Raw genomic sequence first — 23,999 nt, 5'->3', positions numbered from 1 at the left:
GATGTCATTGTATTTTTGGTGAAATTAAATATTAACTTCTAAATTAAATAATATATGATTTTTTCGAGAATTAATTCGAATTAATGAAGGATAAGGATAAATAATTAATTATGAGCAATTCTATGGAAAAATGAATATTGAAAATTTAAGCTGAAGTAAAATATTTAATTGATGCTTGAGAATCTCACATGCTCATTCATTTATATAAAATAAACTTATATACAGCCATTCATTACAAACAAGCATAAATTGAGCGCATACATACAAATACATTCTTCTAACTTCATTAAAATCGTGAATACGATTGATTTATTAATAATGATATTAATGATCTCACAAATATTATGGGGATGTATAAAAATATGATTTAAGTATATTAAAAATACTAAAAAAATGGGATTGAATAATAATGTTGTATTTATAATAAATAAATAATGTAAATTATAGTTTTGGTAATTTTAGTAAAAGTTTCTTAAAATACTTATATGATTATTACAGCCACAAGTTTATTTTTTCGAAAATATGTTTAAGGAATTGATGAAACGTGATAAGATGGATTTGTGTTTAAAAATAAATTGTTCAATACGTTTAAATAAGTTTTGGTAATATAAAATAGTTGGGGGTCAGAGTTTGTTAAATATAAAAAAACCTTTCAACATTTTAGTTAATTATTAATACTTATGCCATTATAGCGCCTGTACATGTGCATGGATTTACTTGCACCAATAGTGTGTATTTTAAACTATCGCGATAATAACTGTTTACATGTAAAAGTGGTCACTGTTTTGCCAATCTCATTCTTCAAGAGTTGCGAGACAAGCAAGCGAGACGCGATGTTGTCATTTTATGGTACTATTTGACAAGTCGTGAAAATCGGTTAACCTCAAAACGAGTCTGCACTGTGTAGTTCATTTTTTTACAGGCAGGTACGCCACTATCGTTCTACTGCGCAGGCGTGGATACGCACAATCCAATTTTTGCGTGAAAATTCAGAAGCTTCTGAACTTTTTAAATTCATGTATGCAATCTTGCGTTTACTTGTGCTTACATGTGCATTTTTTTTTTATGGACGCGATAATAGATACAGTCACTAGTAAATCCATGGACATGTAAACGGGGTATTACGCTAATGCCAATTATAACTTTTTCTACTTGTTCTCATCTCTTCGCGTTCCTCCTTACTTGTGTCAAAACAAGAAATACACCTGGTTTCTTGATTTAAAAAATTCCTCTGTTTTTATAGATGGAAATGAGTTTATTAAAGATTATTAAATATTACTCATGATTGTCAACAAACAAATTATTGAAAATTTGAAGAGGAAACGGTACAAACAAATAAATATGTTTACTAATGTTCTGGCTCAATGCAATACACTTATGCAAGTATGTGGATCTGTTGGGACTGACTCGCACGCTTATACTTTGACGCAATAGAAAAAACAGCTGTTCTTTACAACTGATGCTCTCAACATTGAACTAACTCATTCAGACCGAATATAGCTGGCCCCAAACTGGCAACTTTATCTGTCTTCAATTTTATATTTACTTTGAGATAACTACGTAAGAATTTTTTATTACTGTTTAATCTTAATTCTTGTGGATTGGTTAGGGAAATGCTGGTGACCCCTAAGGCCTTTGAAAATGTGCCGCCCTGACCACACATCAGAAAGAATATGTCGTATGGTGGATACACTAAATGAATGAAACGTCGATGTGTCTAAGTCTGCTAACTGAATTTTCAATTGATTTTAATAAATATTCAATGTCAATTGATTTTTATTTAACCGGATCTATGCCTTCAGCGAGTTATCTCGCTCTATGAGGTCGTGATCGTCAGGCTGCATATCTAAATTTCCCGAGTTATCTTATCCGACTTTAAACTCAAATTACTAGCCACTGTCGACTGATTTGCATAATACAAGAAATTAAACACACAGTGACATCTGTTTGAATGATTGTGAAATACTGAGCCACAAATTATCGGTATTACAGTGATTGTAGTAAGAGCTTCGCTTTACATTCAACGTGTGTCATTAAAAATCTGCGGCCTGTCAGATACTGCAATAGTAGAGTATCGTGATGCATAGGAAAGATTAAGAATGTTGGTTATGTAAAACAAAAAACACCCACATTAGCTTTGTTAGCCATGCTGTCAATTACTAATATTAGAATTATGATAAATGTTTTAAATTTATGTGTAAAAGTTCATCACAATATTATTATAATGAAAAATAAAACTTAGTGATATGTTTTATTAATACATATATGTATCACCATGTTCAATCCTAAGAGGATCATACGGGCCTCCACAATTTCTTTTTACGTTACATGGATGTTAGTTACTTGGTCAACCTATTTGGTCCATAGTCTGGGTTCAAACACACATAGAAAAACAATATGTGAATTTACCAGACCTGGGATTCGAACACACGACATTATAAGTCGACATGTTACCGTTCGGCAATTATGATGCTATTAATAATTTAAGTATATAAAATATTTTTTGCCTAAAACTTTCAGAATATTTTTTAAATACCTATACATATAATATATTTAAAAAATAATGAAGTATTTATTTGGAAAACATACTGCCTAGTTTAGGACTGAGACCATCGTAATACTAATCGATCTGTAATGTATCGGCTGTAAATTTAATTGGGTTCCAGTAGTTCCTGCATTATATTTCGCTATCTATTAGAAATATTGATGATAATCATGTAGATATAAAAAAAATACCTTATATCAAATGGAAAAAAGAAATAATAAAAAAATGGAAAAAGAATTGTACCATGTATATAAATGATTTCACTTCAAAAATAGAATAATTAAAGATGAAAGTAAGAATATTAGTAAACAGTATGCCAAAATCAAAATTCAAATCAAAAGACTATATAATTCTGTATATTATGGTATATTCTATCATCTTTATTTTCATGCATGATGTATGACAAACCTCTCTATAGCGTGAAATGTTTCCATAATGTGAAAAAGAAGACAGAACATACCAAATGTCATATTTGTTGAATTTTAATTGCAGCCTACAACTTAACTTTTAGTCTGGCATAGTCTTATCATATGCAATTAGGTAAGTAATACGATTTTTTTAAAATTTCAAATCACAATAATTAATAATTCCATTAGATACACGACAAAGGAAATAAATTATTGTGACATATATTTCATATGATATTATTGTTAGCTGCTAAATATGGATTTGCATTTTTATTAAGCTTATTTTTTGAAATAACATTTTAAATGAGATTTTTAGATTTTACTAGATATTGTATATTCATAAAGTTAATGTCATCATTAATAGATTTGAGTAAAATTGTACAATGCACTTCTCAGTATACATCGTTTATATTAAGTTACTATAGTTAATAGGTAACTATCATTTTTGTGGTGTCAAGGAAAAGGGAGATGAGTCAAAACAGGTTGAAGTTGAGAAGTGTATACTGAGTATCTTTTAATTTTCATTAACGAAAAAAAAGAGAGATTCAGAATCAGTAGTATAATTATTCTCTTTTCTAAATAAATAGCAAGGAAAACAAAATTTACTGTGCTGACTTAAACACGTATCTCAATTTTTGTCATTTTGAGTTGTTTGATGTAATGAATTCAGAATTTGAATACGCACATATTCCACTAACACGTATCTCAAAACATACTTTGTAACATAAATTGATTTAAGCAATTACAAAAAACTCGTATCACAGTAAAAGACTTTTATAAATATTATAAACTCGTATCTTGAGTTATGTGTTTGTAAGTACACAGAATACTGAACTCCAACAGATGATTATACTGAAGTTATTTCTCGTAAGCCAAGATACTTGTTTACTGCAGTAATATTGTGGAATGATTCACAGTAAAGTTGCAACGCATTCTCGTATCTCCGACAATATGACTGATCGGTTGAAAGTATAGTACGATAGATTGAAGAAACATAACATTTTTTTCATGAAAATATGTGTAACTATACAAAATGGATATTTCATTGAAGAAAATTTATTTCTGAATTAAAAACTGACAGAATAAAGTTGTTATTTGCCTCAACTGAAAAGTTGTGTTTTTTGAGATACGTATTTGTAGAAAATTACTGACGTTATGTCCTTATTACATCTTAATATCAAGTTCTGACTTATCAACCTTTTCCTTGACACCATATAATTATTGGTAGAAAGCCGTTAATCAATAAAATATAAAAAGAAACAAATTTTAGAGTAGGTACTCATTTCACATAATTTAGTAATGATCACGAACAGTTACATTTGCTTTAAACAAACATTTTTGTTTAAAACAAATGAAGCTGGTCTTGATTCTTGTAAATTACAAGTTAAGTTGAAATACTGTAATACTTGTTTTATTCTATCTGATTAAATTAAGTTAATTAGAAGTCATGAAAAGTCAATTAATAAAATTTTATCAGTTTCTAGAATGACAAATTTGACGGAAATGCATACACAGTATCTAGTTATGACGTAAAGTAAAGATATGTTGAAATTAACTTGAATATAAAATAATATACCAATACAAATTCATATCATTCGTATATTAATTTGAAAACTGTATTTTTCACAAAAATACAATTCATCACATGGTTAATAATCATATTGAACAAGATATATCATAATGAAAATTCAAATACTACAAAAGTTAAGCATATAGGTATAAAATGACATACAGCTTTAATGCAAATAAACAAAAATGAAAATACAATGTTTGAAGTGAAGAGAAAATCAAAATGTGAGCATACAACCGGTGAATAATAAATAACATATTGAAGAAACAAACCAAATATTAAAAAATAAAATGAAATAGTGATAAAATATCAGGTGGGGTGAGAAAAAATATACTCTTATAGTTGAAACAGAAAGCTGACGTGGGCATTGTTGCACTCTTCCAACATATTGGCTGTAACCATTCACAAAGCATGTGCTCTCGCATTCTCATTTATATTTAAATAACCGTGAAAATGAGTTTCACAGAATACGCTTTTGTACTGACATCTGTTGAGTGTTAATAAAAATTCATAGATAGAACAATACAAACTAAAAATCAATTATATCGGTAACTTTAAAAATTGCTTTAAAAAATAATTTTATAATCTTAGTAGTATAAAAATGTAGTAAGTACAAAATATATAATGAAAATATAAATAAAAAACTTTAATCAATTAAATAAACAAATATTGATGAGTAATATATGCATGAAGGTGATTTAAATGATTCCTACTTATTAATAATTAATAATACAATGATTTTTGTCACCTAATCCTTTTTAAATTTTCTAACCTAATTTTGGAGGTAGCTATTTTTATGGAATATTTCTATAATAATAATAATAATAATGTGTGGTTGAAAGAATTATTATTCATAAAATGGTTATGATTATTTATCATCTTTTTGGTATTTTGACAAATGATTTTATCTGTTAAAATATCATAAAAATATATATTTTTTTATATTGTTAAGGTGAAGGTACTCTTTTTATTGCAAGAAATAAATAAATCTAGTGCAACTCCTAGGGATTTCTAGTGATTTATTGACTGAGATCAAAAAAAATGCATCTTTCTAAGATTCTAGATATCATTTGTGCTTAATTTTCAGTGATGGGAATTTTTAAAAAAAATATTAACAACCTAATTCTTAGGTTATGAATAAAAATGCATTGTATAGTGCGGTTTTTTTTATACACGATATAGTGAAATATATACGTTTATAACGAATAATATAACAAATTGTTTTAATGTTAAAAACTTGACAGTAGTTTGTCAGTTATGTATTTTGCGTTAAAATAAAGGTGGTTGTTTAAATATTAATGGTGCACAGAGTCTTTTTTTGTTTTGTTGAGATCGATTAATAAATTATTGAAGTTGAACGAAGCATGGCATTAAGCAAATTAAAATATTCACCATAAACAAATATTTTACTGTTGTAACTTATTCGGTACGTGTAGTAATTAATACGTGCATTGTTTGTACAGTATTATAATTTTTTTTGTCCGGTAAATTGTTTTTATATATCGGACATTGAAAATAATAAAAAAAACGTGATCATTCGGTATTATTTGTATTAATTATCTTCAACTGATAATAGTGCTCATTTCGGAATTTTCCAGGATCGAGATCAAGAATAAACTTTTTCCGATTCCAAAAAAAATTGTATAGCAACTTTATGACAATAGTGACAAAAGTTGTTTTTTTGGGATTCAATACAAAATTTTGTGGAACTTATTAAAAGTGTATTCATATGATAGAACTCTAGATGAAAGCAGGTAATTAAAGTAAACGATTAGTCTTCAGATTTTGAGTTATGATGTTTTCCATTGCAAAATCAAAACATCCAAAAATTTGTAAATTATTATTTCGTAATTAATATATATCATTGGCAGTGTAACTGAAATAATTATTTAAAGATGTCTGATTTCTTGATAATGAGATATAAAATATCATCGGTCTATCTCATAAAACTCTTAAATCCCATTTTGGACAAAAATGAATTTGGTTTTCTTAATAATTTTTAGTTTTCATATATTTGAAATTCTACTTTTGGCAGAAGAAAACATACTGTTGTAGAATTTTTTTTTTCATGGGAAGTATATTGGGACTAATCGTTTATTGTAAATACTGCCAAGTTTGTTGTGTTTTTATTTTCCTTGCTGCTTGATATAGATAAAAAATATAAATGCATGTGGGGTGAATGTATGAAATGGGGGGAGATTTACCTTCGAGAGATCTTTTGCGAAAAACGCCTGTTCGCGAGATGCAAGATGTCCGTCGAGTTGTAAATGGCCGCCACACGAGCGCACAAAATGTCGACCGCCACCGGGAATGGCGGGACGGGCGGGCGGGGGAAGGTTAGCGTGCAAATAACACAACACACAAGAGACCAGGCATTACAAAATGGAACTGCGCACAACAAACGCATCTGCTGTGCATTTGTTACATCACAAAATAAATAATATATTTATTCTGCATAACCAAATAAACGTCATTCAACGACGTGAAAGTTAAAAATATCTTCAAACAAATTTTTCGATCCAGAATCTGGCAAGAATTAATGTAATATTGTTTATTAATTGTTTCGGGGATATAAAAAGTTAAGCAGTTCAACTGACAATGAGTCACTTAGTATTTATAGTAATTACACGAAACTGTGATATTGTCTGTGATAAGACAGTGTGTTAGACAGTTACTTATCATAAAATATTATAGTGCACCAAAACATATGATACTATGTATAGGTACTGGAATTATTGGTTGTACGATGCTTTTATTATGTAAAACAAATATTGTGTAATTGGAACAGAGTTGAATCAAACATTCTGTTGTCTACTCAAAGTTATTAATTTTATTTTATATCAATACCAATATTCATCAAAAGTTAATCTATGCATCGTTGTGCAATAAAGTTTAAAATAATGTTATGGTAGTTAAAATATATTATATTTCAGTTAAAGGTATTTGGTTTGATAGTATTTGTGATGTAGATTATTGTTCCATTTTGAATACCTGCACAATGACACACGGATACGATTACAACTGCACTTTAAAATAACAAAATAAGTACACACGCACACACACACACTATTCACACCCTTACCAATAATTATGATGTATGTATAAAATAAAAATAATTGATAAAAAATATGTAAATGGAAATAAAAATACATGAATATTTTATTGATAATCATTGTAGAATATTATGTTAAATGAAAATATGTCTAGCTGAACAGTTCTACTAAGAATGTTATGAAAATAATAAACAAAAAAACAATGTAGCAACTGAAAATATATTCCTATAAAAATGTAAAAAAAAATATTAGATATGTGAAATGATTTATTAACAATTTTATTTATTCCTGTAAAATTATTTACGTAAAAAATATATTTTATTCATCAGATATCAGTAAAATAAATTATCATCACTGGGAGATAAATAATCGAGTACTCGTTACACACTGACAATTAATTTTTGTATATAAGAATGATGATGTGATTATGTATTAAACAAACAAATAATTAATAATGTATGTAATAATCATGGCGTCAAACTGTAATTCTAACAAACTTTAATACTTTACGAATAACAACTTAATTTTTATAATAATATATATTTAATATTAATATGTACAGTTACTAGATCTAACTATCGAATGTCTCTTTCAATACAGAATAATATTGTCTAGTTTACGTAATAAAACTAGATCTAATATTGTAAAAATATTTCAAATCTATGATATATCAATATTATTAATTCTTTATGGATAATGCTTCTAGAAAAAGGAAGGGGTTAACTATTTTAGTATTAATTGAACTATTATTACCTATTTAATAATAAATCATGCCCAATTAATCGGCTAACAATAAAATCCTCTTTTTTTAATATATATAGACAAGTTAAATCAATGGTAAAAAAACAAATATTATAATTGATTTATTTAAACCAATTTGCAATACAAAAAACTACAATATGCCAACGGGACAATAATTAATTATCCCACTGTTGCAAAATGGCTGCTACCAATTCAAATTGGCTTTATACAATGTTATCAATAGACTGCAATCAGATATTTTTTAAATTTAAATAAATAAAAATAATGTACAATGTCAATGGTATCAGTAGGAGAGTTGTGTATGAATTTTTAATTCTTCCCTTCTGTAACGCAATAAATATAACCCAATATTGAATTGAAAATTATAACACAAAAATAATAAAAATGAAAACCATTGCTAATGTAGATTTATTGCAAAAAACTATACCAATTTCCTATTCGGTTAATATGACCAAATTTGGTTAATTAAAATATTTTTAAGTACATTCATATATTCAACCGACACATAAGTAATATAGATTATATTATTTAGAAAGATAGATTTTCCAAATCAAGATAAAGATTAAAAAAACATTAGAAAACAGAGCATAAATGAACACTCTCAGTAATCCGCCGCTCGATTATCCGACAACTACTATAATCCGCCGTTATTTTTACTAGTTGAAAGCACAAAATCAAGCTCTATAATTCGCCGGTATTCGATTGCCAAATTCAGTAGCCTGCCGCGTACAAGTATACAACGCAGATGAAACGGATTTATTTTGGAAACTTCCCCTTCGTAAAACGTACGTTCATCGCGAAGAAAGTAATGTACCAGGGAGGAAAGTGCCCAAGGACCGCATCACAATTATGCCGTGCTCCAGTGCAACCGGGACACACAAAATGAAGCTTTTTGTCATAGGGGAGAAGCCAGGAATCCTAAGCCATTCAAGAATATCTGCCTCACTGAACAACTGGTTGTGTCAAGTGATTTACTGTTTAATATTTAGTTAATAAACTTAGTTTACAAAAATGTATAATTTAGTAAATACTTGAATTTAATTATAAATAAAACCGTAATTTGCTAGTACAAATTTCTCAAAAAAACTATTTGTACGAAATACCTGTTTTAATTTTTACCATATTTTTTTTTATGTTTGCACTATAATCCGCCGCTTTCACTAATTGGACATTTGCCTGGTTTTTGGGGTGGCGGATTACTGAGAGAGTACTGTAATGTCCTAATTTAGTCTGCACATTCAACACATCATACAATAAAATATGTATGTGAATTCAAGTGTGCACAAGTGAAAACCACTTCACATTGAATAATACTGTTTTACATGTCATATCGAGCTCTGTAAAATAATTTATAAGAATGTAAGTTATTATAAGATTTGAATTGAAAAATTTGTAGTAATGAATGTTAAATAAAACCAAATTTAGTCATAATACCGTACCACTAGTAAACAATACAGATATCGGTGAATCCAGATTTCTCTGGAAACCTACCTGATATGGAGCAGAGAAGTCTGAGGGTGGGGGCGGAGGTAGTGTATTGATTGATCATGCCCTGCGAGTGAGGGCGCGGTGCTGGCATGCTCAACGTAATGGCTTTGTGGAACTTTCTACGGCGAGGTTCCACCGTCACCACGGGGGAAACAGCCACTCCGCGACCCAGGAGTTTGGCTGTCAGATCTGCCTCGATGGTCTGCGCCTGTAACACAACACAATATCCTAATGATGACTATGTATTAAATTCAAGTCATCTTATTAAGGAATATAACCGTTTAAATTATAAACAGACGTTGAATGAGAAGAATGACATTATAAATTATTTTAATATTTCTTGGCAACATAGTCGAAAATCAATCTTTTGAAGTACAATACATTGAAAATATACTTATATTTTGAAATAAATATTCTTTTTTAAGATCATTTTATTTTCGAAAATACATGGCTACACTAAACATTTTGTATTTCTGAACATTAAAAGTAGAATTATATCACAATGAATAAGTAATATGCTAGGTATGACTGGGAACATTATAATATAATATACATTTTCTTCTTCTTCTTTTTGACTATGTCTGATCCTACTAGGATCAAATCGGCCTCAGGTTTGTATTGACAGATTTTTCGTTTTTATGAGAAATGGATGTTAGCCACTTGCTCAGCCTATTAGGTCCATACTCTGACTCCAAACACTAATTGAAAAACAATATGTGTATTTGCCAGACCCAGGATTCGAACCTGTGACTCACAACATTATAAGCTGATGCGTAAGTCACTTGGCCATTACTTACTTATCATATTACATTTCTAATCATATCAGTATATTTTTATAGGTAAACAAAGATTCCGACCATGTCCGATCCTATTAGGATCATATGGGCCTCCAGAGAGTAGAGGTTGGTATTAACAGATTTTGTTTTTTACGAGAAATGGATGTCAGCCACTTGCTCAACCTATTAGGTCCATACCCTGACTCACACACAAATTGAACAACAATATGTGTACCTCCAGACCCAGGATTCGAACCTGGGACCCACAGCATGATAGTCCAACGCTTAAGCCGCACTGCCACCGTGGGTGTAGTCCAAACAAAGATTACCTGGGTCTAAAATATCATTGAGCTTTTTTTAGGTGTTTGGTCCTTTTTCAACATAAAATTTAATTATACATTAAATTAACATGATACCTATAGTGCAGTTTTTATTAATTTAGCACCCCACTGTTACAAGGTTGATGTGTAGAATTAATAATTCACAAAAAATAAATTTAGTGTAGAATGCCATTGTAATAAAAAAGCAACTAGGTAAACCTGTAGTTTTAAAACATTATTGCTTCACGGTAAACTTAGTGCATAATTTATTTTTTTATTCAGTGCCCTAAAATCCAGTTAGTGGGATGAGTGAGTCTGTCATTTACTATACAGTTTTTCTAATCTTAGATTATTAATCTAGTTTGATAGCTGTATCTAGATGTAGTGAGTAAACCCAATTTGTATATGGACACAGCTACCATCATTTCCCGTTCCGTGTCAAGATTTGTTGATGCAATATTGTACGATGGTTGTCACTGTAGTTATACCGAAGCAACAACACGTTAATAATAATGTCATTAAATATGATTGGATGGTTGCGATTTGGGAAAAGCAGTATAAGGCATGGAGATTTTGTTATCACATTCAACAATCAGAAAAAAAACTTATGAGTATACGAATCTATCTTTGTGACCATGTATAATATATTGGATTAAGATTGCCTTGAATTATTATTATTATTTTCAAATATACTGTGATGGCTCAGTGGCCTGTTGCACATACTTTGGCTTTAACATAATGGTAGTAACTATTAGAGATTTAGTTTCGTTTTGGCCACAAACCCTTTAGGAAACCGTAAAATTGATTAGTGAGAGCTAATTTTGTAAGTAGGTACTATTTAATAATCGTGGGGTACTAGACCAATGTTAGGGACAGCTTGACGGCTCTCACATTTAAACTCGCCTCGTCTGCCGCAGTAATAAATCAAACCTTCTATTAACATCGCTCCGATGTTGCATATGAAAACCGCGCACATCTACCTAACAACAGTCGTGCGTAACCTCTCGAAACGTTTATATATTTGGATGCGGCGACCGGCGAGCCGGTATAGGAATGACCAATTCGTAGATGTGCATATGTGTTCTGGCGTCTTCGACTCATAGCCCGAGATGCATGCAATTTGTTGCTAGCAGCACTAGATATTTTTTTCAAACTAAAAAGTCGCATTCGATCAATGTGCGGAGCTCCATTTGGCAACGTGTCTTTTGAGAATAACGATGACGTCACATCGACGTATTCGAAACGTTGCAGAAGAAGACGAGTTTTGATGTGCGAGCCAGCTTAGCGAAAATGTATTATTGTGGGGTTAAATTATTTAGAATGTCATTTTTAGTGTCCCAAAGTGCGACTTTATCACGGTAAGAGTTACGCCGTGACGAAGATACAACTTTTTTTGCTTTCGTGTAAAGTTCTGAATTACCACTAATGCTCTTTTGGCAAGTATGTACTACCTCTCGATGTAATGTTACATAGGAGTATTTCTGAAATGTTTCATATTATTTTTTCAGTAGTTTTTATAGGAGGGGAGTTTGGGGTGGAGTGAGACAATCATGAAGTGAAGACGAAATAAAGAAAACCAAAACGGAACAATCAAAGCAGGACAGAGAATCAAGCATTAATGGCGCAAATTTACTAAAATATATTATTACTATTGTGAAAATCATCTTTCTTAATATCCAATGTACATATAATAATAAGTTATTAGGTAGTATCTAATTTTAGTTTTAATTTTTTTCCAATAATTAAAATTTTTTTGATTAATATTTGAATTTTGAAATACATAATTGATAGCGTGAAATATAAGAGAATGGTTAAAAAATCAATAAAACATATTTTCTTATTTACATTTACATGCATCTAGATTTGAAATTAAGAAAATTTGATTGATAACTAAATTATTGTACATCCACTACAAGTTGTCGTCAAATATCATTGTTGTGTCATTGTTGCGTACATTATCAAAAATTAATTTTCATTAGAAACTTTTACATTTTGACGAATTCCAATATAATCAAGATTTTTAATCACAATTTAGTATTGCGCAAACATGTGACAGTTTCTTTTGTAGCTTTTTGATAATTGTGATTTTAGTTCCGAATTCGGTCGGCAGACAATTTCTATGGTTGCTTTATGAGTTATAATAATCATGGAAAAATAAATTTAGATCAATATTTCAATAGTATTTTTAAGACACCTAAACGTCATAATAATGTATTTAATTCTATTAATAAGACGATTTTCACAATTAGGATGTAAAATATTGTTATCTTTGTGACATTTTGTATGTTTTCGGCATGCATTTGTGTAATTGTAAAAAAAATATGCAAAAGCAAAAACACATATGTATAATATATCTAAGCGTGGGTGGGATAGGTGAGGATTTTTTTTAAATTGTGGACCGAGTCAAAAATTATTTTTGTAGAGAAAAAAATGGAGAGGCATAGCAAAACTTCATTAGGGTGGGAAGGAAGGAACGGACAATAATATTTCTCTCTTATGGCAACATTAACAATATTGAATTTGACAAAAAAATATTATATCTACATTAAAATGTTTTAAGATACCCAATAAATTCAGTTTACAAAACAGTAAATATACATACATATTTTTTTTGCTTTTGACGTGGGATTTCTTATATTTTCCTTGGATCCCTACATACTATAAAAAGCCGTGTCCTAAAAAGAAAACTATATATTTTATGATAGCTAAGAACGATAAAAAAATAAACAGAATTGTTCAGTAAGTGTAAAATTTTATTTAAGCAAATATTTGGTATTTTTTAAATTGCTTATAGTAAAAATCGTTTCAACAGTTTTTCTGATTGCTGAAAATGATTGCAAAAGTATAATTTTTCCATGAAACTATGTCAAACTAATTCTTGGAAATCTATATCATGAAATATTTAAATTCATCAATAATTGATTTTGTAAATGAGCACCTCGGTCAAATATAAGATACCCCCTGTATAATTAATTTCCATACACACCTGCATGTAAATAAAACAATCAACACATTCATATGAAAGTACATTTTGCCAACACACTTAATCACGTAATTAATTTGCGCCATTTTATTTCAGCTGTCCGATGTCATTTTTACTATTCATCCGCAGTTTTCCTTATTTAAAAATCTTCATTTCACAACGAAATGAAAGAATCTTTTGTTTCTTGTTGCTACAAATAATTTATTTTATTATTTTAATATGTATAACCAAATAAAAAAATAATGTACAAAAAATATTATTTAATATAATCCATATATGATTTTTTTATTGAAATATAATTAGTATTATTTTACACATGTCATTCCGCAACAGATTTCATCACTGTGAGAAAGTTGAACCGATTCAATTAAATAGATGTTCACACAAAGTTTGTAATAGGAATTTATATTTAATTGCAATAATATCTTTAGTAATATTACGTGTCTTGAATATTATATGAAAAATATTACCAAACGTGAAAAAAATCGTTGTTTTATTTTTTAATATCCTATAGAGATCATTTTATAAGCTATTAAGCCCAACATTGGTCAAAGGTACAATTATTTAAGTTGAAATAGTTCTCACTGAAATACATTTTCAGTTACATAATATGTATATATTACATACATAGTATTGTTAGAACATACATAGGTACATTATATAATTCACTAATGTGTATTTTCAAGGAATGACATGCATTTATACTTCAAGCTGATAATTATAAAATTGTGTTAATTTATAATAATTTATATTTAAGTTAAGCTAAGCTAATATTTTAAAATATGTTTTGGTAATTTTTCCCTTTGACTAAATTTATTGGGCACTTAACACATCCAATTCAACATGAAATACATTAAATATATCAGACATGAGGTATTTATCTTCAAAAATCATTGTCCACAGTCCAGTACTTGTGGTAAACAATTTTGTTGTGTGTCAAGCGTCAGACGTTGTCAGGATGGCGCGTGTCTAACCGCGCTTGACACGTGAGTACCAAAAATGTGCTGCGTCCATATAACATGTTTCATTTGGCAGTGAACAAGCTAGGTGCCGTAATTCATTTTTGAATGGACATAAAAAAACAAGCGCGAGTGCGAGAAGAAAGACTGCAACTCAGTCGTGAAACACGGCTCCTGAGATTTGATATCTCATGATATAGTGGCAAGATATATTCTTGTTATTTATTTTGAAATTGCCATAAGAGTGCATGTGGACGGCTCAATGAGGTCACATGTACCTGGAATGCGGACAAGGCCTTAATGGTTAGTTTTTTCCCCATCATATTGTATTTTAAAATTAGAACAATATGTCCATTTTCATTAATTAGCTGATAAACCCTTATTGCAATAAAAGAAAAATAAAATCATTGTTATATATATTTTTTAAATATTGTTTAAATAATCGACAAAGATTTTGAAACATTTCTACGTATGCTTTTGGTGGGTTTCAGATAACATATTGTATGGAATTACACATAATACAATACGTACGTATTTTTTGTTAGATTTTGACCATAATATTATGAAGACATTGGATTTTAAAGATATACACCTCATATACCATGTAGTTAAGAACAGTTTAATACAATATTAATTCCAATATAATTAAGTATAATATTTAATTTAAGAGATAAATATTAATGTCCATAATTTAACAAAAAAATAAAAATTTAATACAAATTCATTCTTTTAGCATAATTTTGTTTTGGCTATCCTGAATTAAATGGGATATGAATTGAAATCATAAAAAGAGATAAAATAGGAAATATCTCTAGGTCTAACAATATTATTTTATTTAGAATGATTCATTATTGCCAGTATTGTTTATATGTGTGTTAACAATTACTTTATTTAATAAAATAAATCCTATATGTACCTACAATAGTTATCTCTGAAGTGATTGTAAAATTGTAAAAAAGTACATTATATTATGTACATATAAAAATCTCTTTGAATGAGACAATAAAGACAGTGTTAGAAACAACTGGGAATAATAAATAGGAGAAAGTGTAAAAAATATGGATAGGTATAGACCATGTTGTAAATCTACAAGGTGTAAAATTTAATATAATGTCGAAAAGTGCATACTGTTTAGAAAGTTTGTAACAGAAAGAGGTAATAAAAAAGTCTGCTATAGCTATTAGACAAAAATTTGTACTTTCATCATTCAATTTGGCATCTCGGATGTATGACAATAAATTGTGATGGGTGATTGCAGTGGCGAGGGGTGGAGGTAGGCTGTTAAGATTCGATAAAAATAGTGTACACTAAACTTTGTCACTCATACATATTTGTTTTTATTGAATTAAGAATACAAATTGCAGATGGCGCTGGTTGGTTTTTAAAAATCAATTAAACCTTGCCTCAGCCAAATCATACTAGGTAGTTTAGGTATGTTATGAGCGATCCGACAAAAATAGTGCACACTTTTTCTGTCATACTTTGTTTTCATTTAATTAAGAATACATTATTACAGATGGTGTTTTCAAAAAGTTTTTTTAAAATTCATTACACACTGCCAAAGCAAACTATAATAGATGAAAACATTTTATAGATAGATGAATATTTTTTGACTATTATCTATATATATATATATAATTGAATTTTAAAAATTAACCAACACTATGCATTAATTTGTAGTCTTAGTTCAATGAAAACAAATACGTATGACTGATAAAATTCAGTGTGCACTGTTTATATCGGATGTTAACAGCCTAAATCTACCCTTCACCACTGGTTGATAGTTTCGATGAATAAATCGTCAATTTACAATAATGTTGAAACTAATACTAAGTGTTTTCTTTTCGAAACATAAAATGCGACTCAGATTATAAAATTCCATGTTTCAATATTGCTTAATTGAAGATGTGTGCCCAGTAATCATAATATAATATTATCTTGCTTTCTCTTCCCTGTTTTTATTTTCTGTGAGTTATCAAATTATTCATAATAATATATTCTATTCTATGTCATTGATGTACTACTTACTTACCATATTACAATCTAATAAGTTTTTTTTAAATTAAGTTATTAATGATTCAATTTATTATTAAGTAAATAAATACCTAGTATGATTAAATTTACAATTGATCCAAAAGATAATTTAGTGAAAGGCAAGTTTTGTAAAATTTATGACAAAATAAATATTTGTATGTAAATACTTAGATAATTATTATGTATTGATGTTTTTTCGTCCATCGATCATTGATAGACGATTATAGTGTCATTGTTAGTCCACTATTAATTACATATATTTTCCGTTTAATTATAATAATTATTTATTTGGAACATTAAGAAAAATGTAATTAATTACAATTTTAAGTATTGTAAAAATTTGTAATATTAATATTCTAAATGGGCTAACTGTTTTGACAGAGATAGACTCATTACATTAACCTGAAATGAAATAGAATTGTATCTATAGGATTTAATAAAATGTACGTATACGTTATAAGTCAAAAGACACGGGTACTAAGATATGTCTATCTCTCTTTTACATTCAGGGTTTATTATGTTATTGCACACAACAGCACTATTGTATTTATTATGGCCAAATTATGGGGGTGACTAATCCATATTAGGTATCATGTATCGTCATTCTATTTCCTTACGATGTAGATAAACGTTAAACCTACTCATCAATATTCTGTGAACAATAATGTGACCGTGCATGTTCTGTAGACCTGTGCTAATATTTGATAACTTCCAATATACATATCATGTAATTTCCTACAAATTCTCAACTCTAATTTCTGTTTAATCTATTACATATCTAAATTCTGATCTAATTTAACAGGAGTTTAATTTTTTTTTATTATTCAATAAACAATAATAAAAATAAATATGTACAGAAGTTATTTCACAAGTGTTTATTTAATTTACTATTATTAGTTAGCTGCCGATAAAAAAATTACATCATGTTACCATTTGTTAAAAGTCATGAACTATAACTTGAATCCTAGCCAAATTACAGTAATACGTGGAAGTCAATTGATACAAGTGTAATAACAGTCTTATGTTAGCAATGTATGTATACACACATAATGTATGGCCAATGTTGTATTGGTACCGATTTTAATAAACATTTTAATTTTTGTTTTGATACGATGATACTATATCAACTATATCAATAAAGCAAGATTTGTTAGCAAAGGTGGTTGTCAGGGCGTAATTAACACAAAGAGTTTATAAATTACAATGTGAACATTTAAATTAGTTGATATCCCTGAGTTTTGCATAAAAATGCCGCCGGAACGAAGTTATTGAGGCATATTTTCCCCTACCGGTCTTGCTGACCTGGTCCTGGTATTTACCATCAGGCGACTTCTTTGTCTGCATAGTAGTTGTATCATTTTCGCTTCACTATATTTATTTCCTCTTAGTGATTCAATTGTAACCTTTTTTTTGGACAACATTACCACGTGGTTAGCCGAATACAAAGACGTCAATGAATGAATTTTGGGTATTATATAATAATTAAATCGCTTGGTACTTTATTTTATTATTGTTAACGCAAAATAAATGTAATTAAATCTCTTTCTTGATCATAATTTTATGGTTATACCATCTTAAACTAATTTACAATATATTATTTTCTAAGGCAAATTTAATTATACCTGCAAATTTTCAATTTCTCATATATCAATTCTTCTTTCCCGGAGAGCAAATTCAGAAAACCGAACAAGACTTAATTCTCCTTACATTTATAAATATTAGATAATATTTTTACGTCTAGAGCAAAGAAGATCGTCACTTCAGTTTGGATAAAGCCCCCCTTTAGTTTATAAAGTATTTAAATAACGCATAACGCTTCCTGTATTAAGTTGTTTTTAATATGAATACATACATAACTGAAGTGACAAAAAAGAATATAGTCAATAGAGATAAAAGACTTTTTGAACACTTTATATTGTCATTAGAAATTTTTAACAACCATGAATAAGTTTGGCAAAAGTTTTTTTACTCATCTTATTTTGCCTACAAATGACAGTTTAGATAGAAATTTTTCATAGAAGCTGTTCAAACAAATTTTCGATCCAGGTGGGTTGAAATATCACGGTATTATATCAGGTAATTCCTTTAAAATTTCGACTCAATAAAAGTTGTACAAATTCCATTGAACTGCAATTATTTCATTTTAATCAATTACATTGGTAATATTTACCAATTTACTTATTAATCACAAAGTAGATAGCCTCATGTTTGGTGTAATTAGAAATACCTCAGTTAGCGTAGTTATAAGAAATAATTTGTATGAATCATATGTGGATAGACAGATTAGAGGCGAAAGCACTCACCCGGAAAGTGTAATACGTGAGTTCGAGTCCTACTCGGTCAAACTTGTTTTATTTTCATAATTTTTTCTAATATGTATGTTTCTGAGGTTTTCGAAATTATGTTATTTCAGTAATATTATTGTTTATAGAGCTTCCCCTCTCCTCAACGTATTGTGATCTGACTTTTAAAATTGAGATGTGTCTGTAGAAATTGAATATTTATTAAATTCATATCGCTATAATATAACATAGCAGTGGTTTATGAACTTTTTCATTTCAAGACGCATTTTCACAGTGCCCTAAAAATGTATTTTCTTAACCAATTAAATGGTTCTGAATTGAATATTTTCTTTTCAGAATTAAATTCGATGACTTTCTTTAACCTTTCCTTAAATATGTCGTTCAGTGATTGGTCATTTGGAGGTGAACTCGGAATGTATCATATTGTTGTAGTCGTAAATTACGTTGACTATAATGAAAAGATTTTGGTAAATACGCATTGTGATGTTACATCTAAAATTCTTTATGAACGTTAAGGCCTGAGGAAAAGCACTAATACTTAGTGATAAAATATTAATAACGATGTTAGTAGTCGTGTTACTAAATTTTGACAGGTATTGTTGAGGATACGTGGTGTGTCTACCACACGAGTGAGAATCGCTTTTTCTTTCCGACATGGTTGACGGTAATTTTCTTGAGCTGCATATTAGCCTGGTTGGCGCAGGTGCGAGGCCTGAACAGGTTTACCTGCAGGCCCACTTTGATCTTCTTGGTGAGGGCGCCCTGCGGGAACACCGCCTGCACTTGGGGAACCACAGAACTGGACACCATGCCGCCTGGAAATAGTGAGAAATTCATCTTATTTACATGTTATAAGAAAATAAGCACACATTTGCTTTTACTTTACATTTTATTATGGTAAGCATAAACACTAGCCTCTCGGCGGCCCTCGTAGTCCAGTGTATGCACTGGCCTTTCATCCTGGGGCCCTGAATTCGATTTTCAGTGAGGTCACAATACAGTAATTATATTTATGTGATTTTATCAAAACCTGGGTGTTTGATTGTGTCCCTTCTATTACTAAATACAATACTGTTTCACTACACTACTTTCATTGGGCCTGATGGCTTTTTGTAGTAAAAAGAATATATATACATATATATTGACTGCTTAATCCGCAAACCAGCTAACTGAACTTATGATCAAAAATGAGATTTTGATGGCATTTTGTTATAAAGCATGTTTTCTATGATCACACAAAATTCAACTCCGCTCTTTATATAATTTTTCTTTATATATAAAAGGGCTAAAATAGTGTATTAATTCAAAGTGCAGCTTGGAATTGTTAAATTTCACATGATAGTCAAATTATTAAATTTTTTCTCCTTCCTGAACAATTTGCCCAAATGGAGTTAGCCGGTTTGCAGAATAAGCAGTCAATATGAATATACATAATATATATTATAAGTACACTAGCTTAATAAATATATAAACACTAACACCATCACGGTAATTATGAAGATAAATACTGAACCCAAAAGGGTTAATCTAGATTCTAGAAGCACAACCTTTTCAGTCATGGTAAAAACAAAATATTCTGTCGCTATTTTCATCCACCAAGCAATGAATATTGGTATAGATCCACCAGTATAGTTGTCTGCTAAGGGGAGCGGGGCGCCACATGCTAACATTTGATATATCATTCAATACTTTTTTACTGTATTGAGCTTAGTTCTAAATCCGAACATCTGACGATTTATGATGCTATCAAAATCATTAGGTGTGTCTGGCCAAGTAAGCCTTAAATTGGAAGTAACATCATGCTTAACTAGTATTTTAATCAAAGATTTTGAAAAAAAACCTTTTTCTATACGAATGAACCCTGAACATAATATGAAAGTGAAGCACAAAAAAGGAATCCGGGTCTACTAATTTTCACACAAACTCTGAAAAGAGAAGAAGTAATTCATTGTTTGTTGCTTAGAAAAATGGCACAAACTGAAATATGCTCTAGCAATGATACGAAAACCACAAAAAGCTCCATTTGCTATATGCAGCATCTTTTATTTTAAAACATATTATTAACTACAATTTACCTTCAGGTCCTATAGCGTGCACTTCTTGTCTGATGCGGGAAATGACAGCAAAGTATTGCGGGAAGTCGTGAGTGAGGATTCTGGTCATCCGGGACGGCGGAGCTCCCGGGTCCTCAGGTGGATCTATCAACAATTTGTCTTCATATAACTGTGTCTGATGAAATAATGGGTATAAAATCTCAGAGGACAATTTTATTAACAGAATATTATTATCATCTGAAACAACATTTCTAATGATATTATGATTCTCTTTGATATACCTTCAATTTCCAATGTGTCTGCCAAAATATCTTGAACAGCACAATCGGCTGCTTCCAAGGCGTGTTCTCTCCACGTTGTTCCGTTGTCTGACCGCAAGATCACAATTTCTCGTTCTTTGCCTCGGAGCGAGGCGTAATGTGGCACCTCTAAAATTATTGGTCTGAAAAATCAAAATTTACATGACATGACATGATATGAACAAAATTTGACAGTGTTTGTTTAAATATTTTTTCAAATAACAATATCTCTGATAATTACATTGAATTCAAATGTATTCAAGACAAAATCTGACGAGCAGGTATTCTGGTTAAACAAATGAAACATCTTATTATTAGTTCCGTGTATGGTGTGAATATGTTGATAAGACTAAAAATATCAATTCTCAGGGCAGCTATTTGTAAGGTTGGAATTCTGTGATAAATCAGGAATGTTTTTTTTAAATATTAGTTGTTGATAATTTACAAGCATTTTACTAAAATTTAAAATGACCCAAAAACTGATTTACAACAGAAAGCCAAACATACCGATACACCAGTTCAATAGGGGAACAACTCAAAATTTAAGGGTTTTGAGTTAAGAATGCCATTTGATGTAGAAAGGTCTTCTCTTTATAATTCAGCAAAAAAAAATAATTAAAAATTTCTTCAATGTGTCATAAAATCTAATAATCCTTTCTAAGATTAATCAGTAATTCCATTATATAATCAAATTTATTTGTTAATTCGTTATTAAAATGTACAAATTCATTGTGCATTGATGAATTCCACTAAATCAAATACAAAAAAAATATACACTTTCATCGAAATCAAGGCTTTAAAATTAAAATAAGAATTACTGCAAAAAATTCAAACGCCATTATCTCGGAACAAGGATTTATGAGTTGTTCCCCTATTGAACTGGTGTATCATACAAATAGCTGCCCTGAGAATTGATGTTTTTAGACTTATCAACATATTCATGCCATACACAGAGTTCATCTAATAGTACATTAGTAAATATGCCAAGATGTGTAGGCATTGAGCACTATTATAATATATGGCCAATTTCTCACCCGATAAACTTGGCTGAGACTGGTCCCAATTCCAAAACTCTGCTCGCAAGGGCTTCTCCCTCCATTAAAGGCGGCATGTGACTAACTCTTTGAGCTCGCACATAACTAGAAATATATAATAAAAAAAAATATTTTTAGGAAATGATGCGATGTATAATATTTTTTTTTGTCAGGGTAAAAATATTTTGAATAACATTTCAATAATTCAAAATAGAACATAATTATGACAAAATCCATAATTTCACCATTTCTTTTATATCTATATCAGTTATTGATGTAATAATATGTCTTCGCATGTAAATTTATCCCTAAACAGTAGTTGTTTCAGGGTAGCTTGATAATAGGAGTGGAGTTAATTCAATGCATATACCGGCAAGTGATCCTGGTAGGCTGTTGGGCAGAGAGTGGCGGCACGATGACCCTCACCCCTCCGCCCCTGATACCTCGCATCGCTCCTCCCCGAGCATCCACCAGGAATGACACCAGGAAACTAAACAAAACATTTAAATTATACAATTAAAACACAATCACTGCTGACATTTCAATTACCGCATTTAAATAACACGTTAATTACATCTAATGGCCAACTGCTCCAAACGCGCCAGCCGCGGTGTTAGCACTAAATGAGTTTTAACATCTAAAAAAATATATTATTATTATAGTATAATATGCAAAAAATTTTTGTCTGTGTGCAAGATCAAAATAATTAATATTAATTTATATGATAATAATAATATAGTATTGTAATGTGTTATGAGCAGTTATAAGTGAAATATAATTCGGTAGGCACCAATTCACTTACTTTTTCCATTGCAGTTTTCTCCTGGTAAGCGTCCATTTAAAGATTTAGTGAATGCATTGAATGGAGAAAATTATATTAGAGATATTTTCCATAAAAAACCTGTAAAAGAAATACATATAAAAGAAGTTAGCTAATTTTACAAAAACCTCAAGGTTTAAAAATTTTAGAACCATTTCCAGAACAAACATACATAACATTATGTAATTTAACAGTAGAACATCAGTTATTCCGACCACGATTATCAAGATTATTTTGATTAACAGTTTCTTATAATTAATAATAAAAATGTACAATTTAAAATATATAATTAGTAATAAAGGTCCATTTTTCAAAATAGATATTTTAACTTTTTTTCGATTATTATCCGGACAACCGTCATCCCCAATTAGTCTGAATAATCGAGGTTCTACTTTATTCATCTTCTTTATTGTTCCACTTCCTATAGGAGGTTGGATAGGTACCGCTGTGAATAATTTCGCCTTGTCTACAGATATCCTAAAGAGGGTATATATTATGTCACAATAATTGAGTACCTTTCCGGAAAAGTAGTCTTATCATGAAATTTCATTTTGCAATAATAGCATTATTGCATTATTAATTGTTTATGTTC

General features: G+C 29.7%; 1 protein-coding gene across 1 annotated transcript in view; it reads right to left on the bottom strand.

Annotated features, from left to right (window-relative positions):
* Positions 1-23,999, bottom strand: part of LOC147067485 (uncharacterized) — a 125,987-nt gene that overhangs the window by 33,842 nt on the left and 68,146 nt on the right. The window contains exons 20-27 of the mRNA XM_085954286.1: positions 23,390-23,410; positions 22,958-23,077; positions 22,588-22,692; positions 21,536-21,696; positions 21,276-21,398; positions 19,927-20,015; positions 9,829-10,033; positions 6,727-6,753 (exon numbers count right to left, since the gene is read on the bottom strand). Coding sequence (XP_085810412.1) covers positions 6,727-6,753; positions 9,829-10,033; positions 19,927-20,015; positions 21,276-21,398; positions 21,536-21,696; positions 22,588-22,692; positions 22,958-23,077; positions 23,390-23,410 — 851 coding nt within the window. The remainder of the gene's footprint in view (positions 1-6,726; positions 6,754-9,828; positions 10,034-19,926; positions 20,016-21,275; positions 21,399-21,535; positions 21,697-22,587; positions 22,693-22,957; positions 23,078-23,389; positions 23,411-23,999) is intronic.

The sequence above is a fragment of the Rhyacophila brunnea genome, unplaced genomic scaffold (assembly GCF_057557595.1).
Source record: "Rhyacophila brunnea isolate RB1 unplaced genomic scaffold, BYU_Rbru_1.0 scaffold_4, whole genome shotgun sequence".
Taxonomy (NCBI): domain Eukaryota; kingdom Metazoa; phylum Arthropoda; class Insecta; order Trichoptera; family Rhyacophilidae; genus Rhyacophila; species Rhyacophila brunnea.
This window is presented reverse-complemented; position numbering and strand designations above follow the sequence as displayed.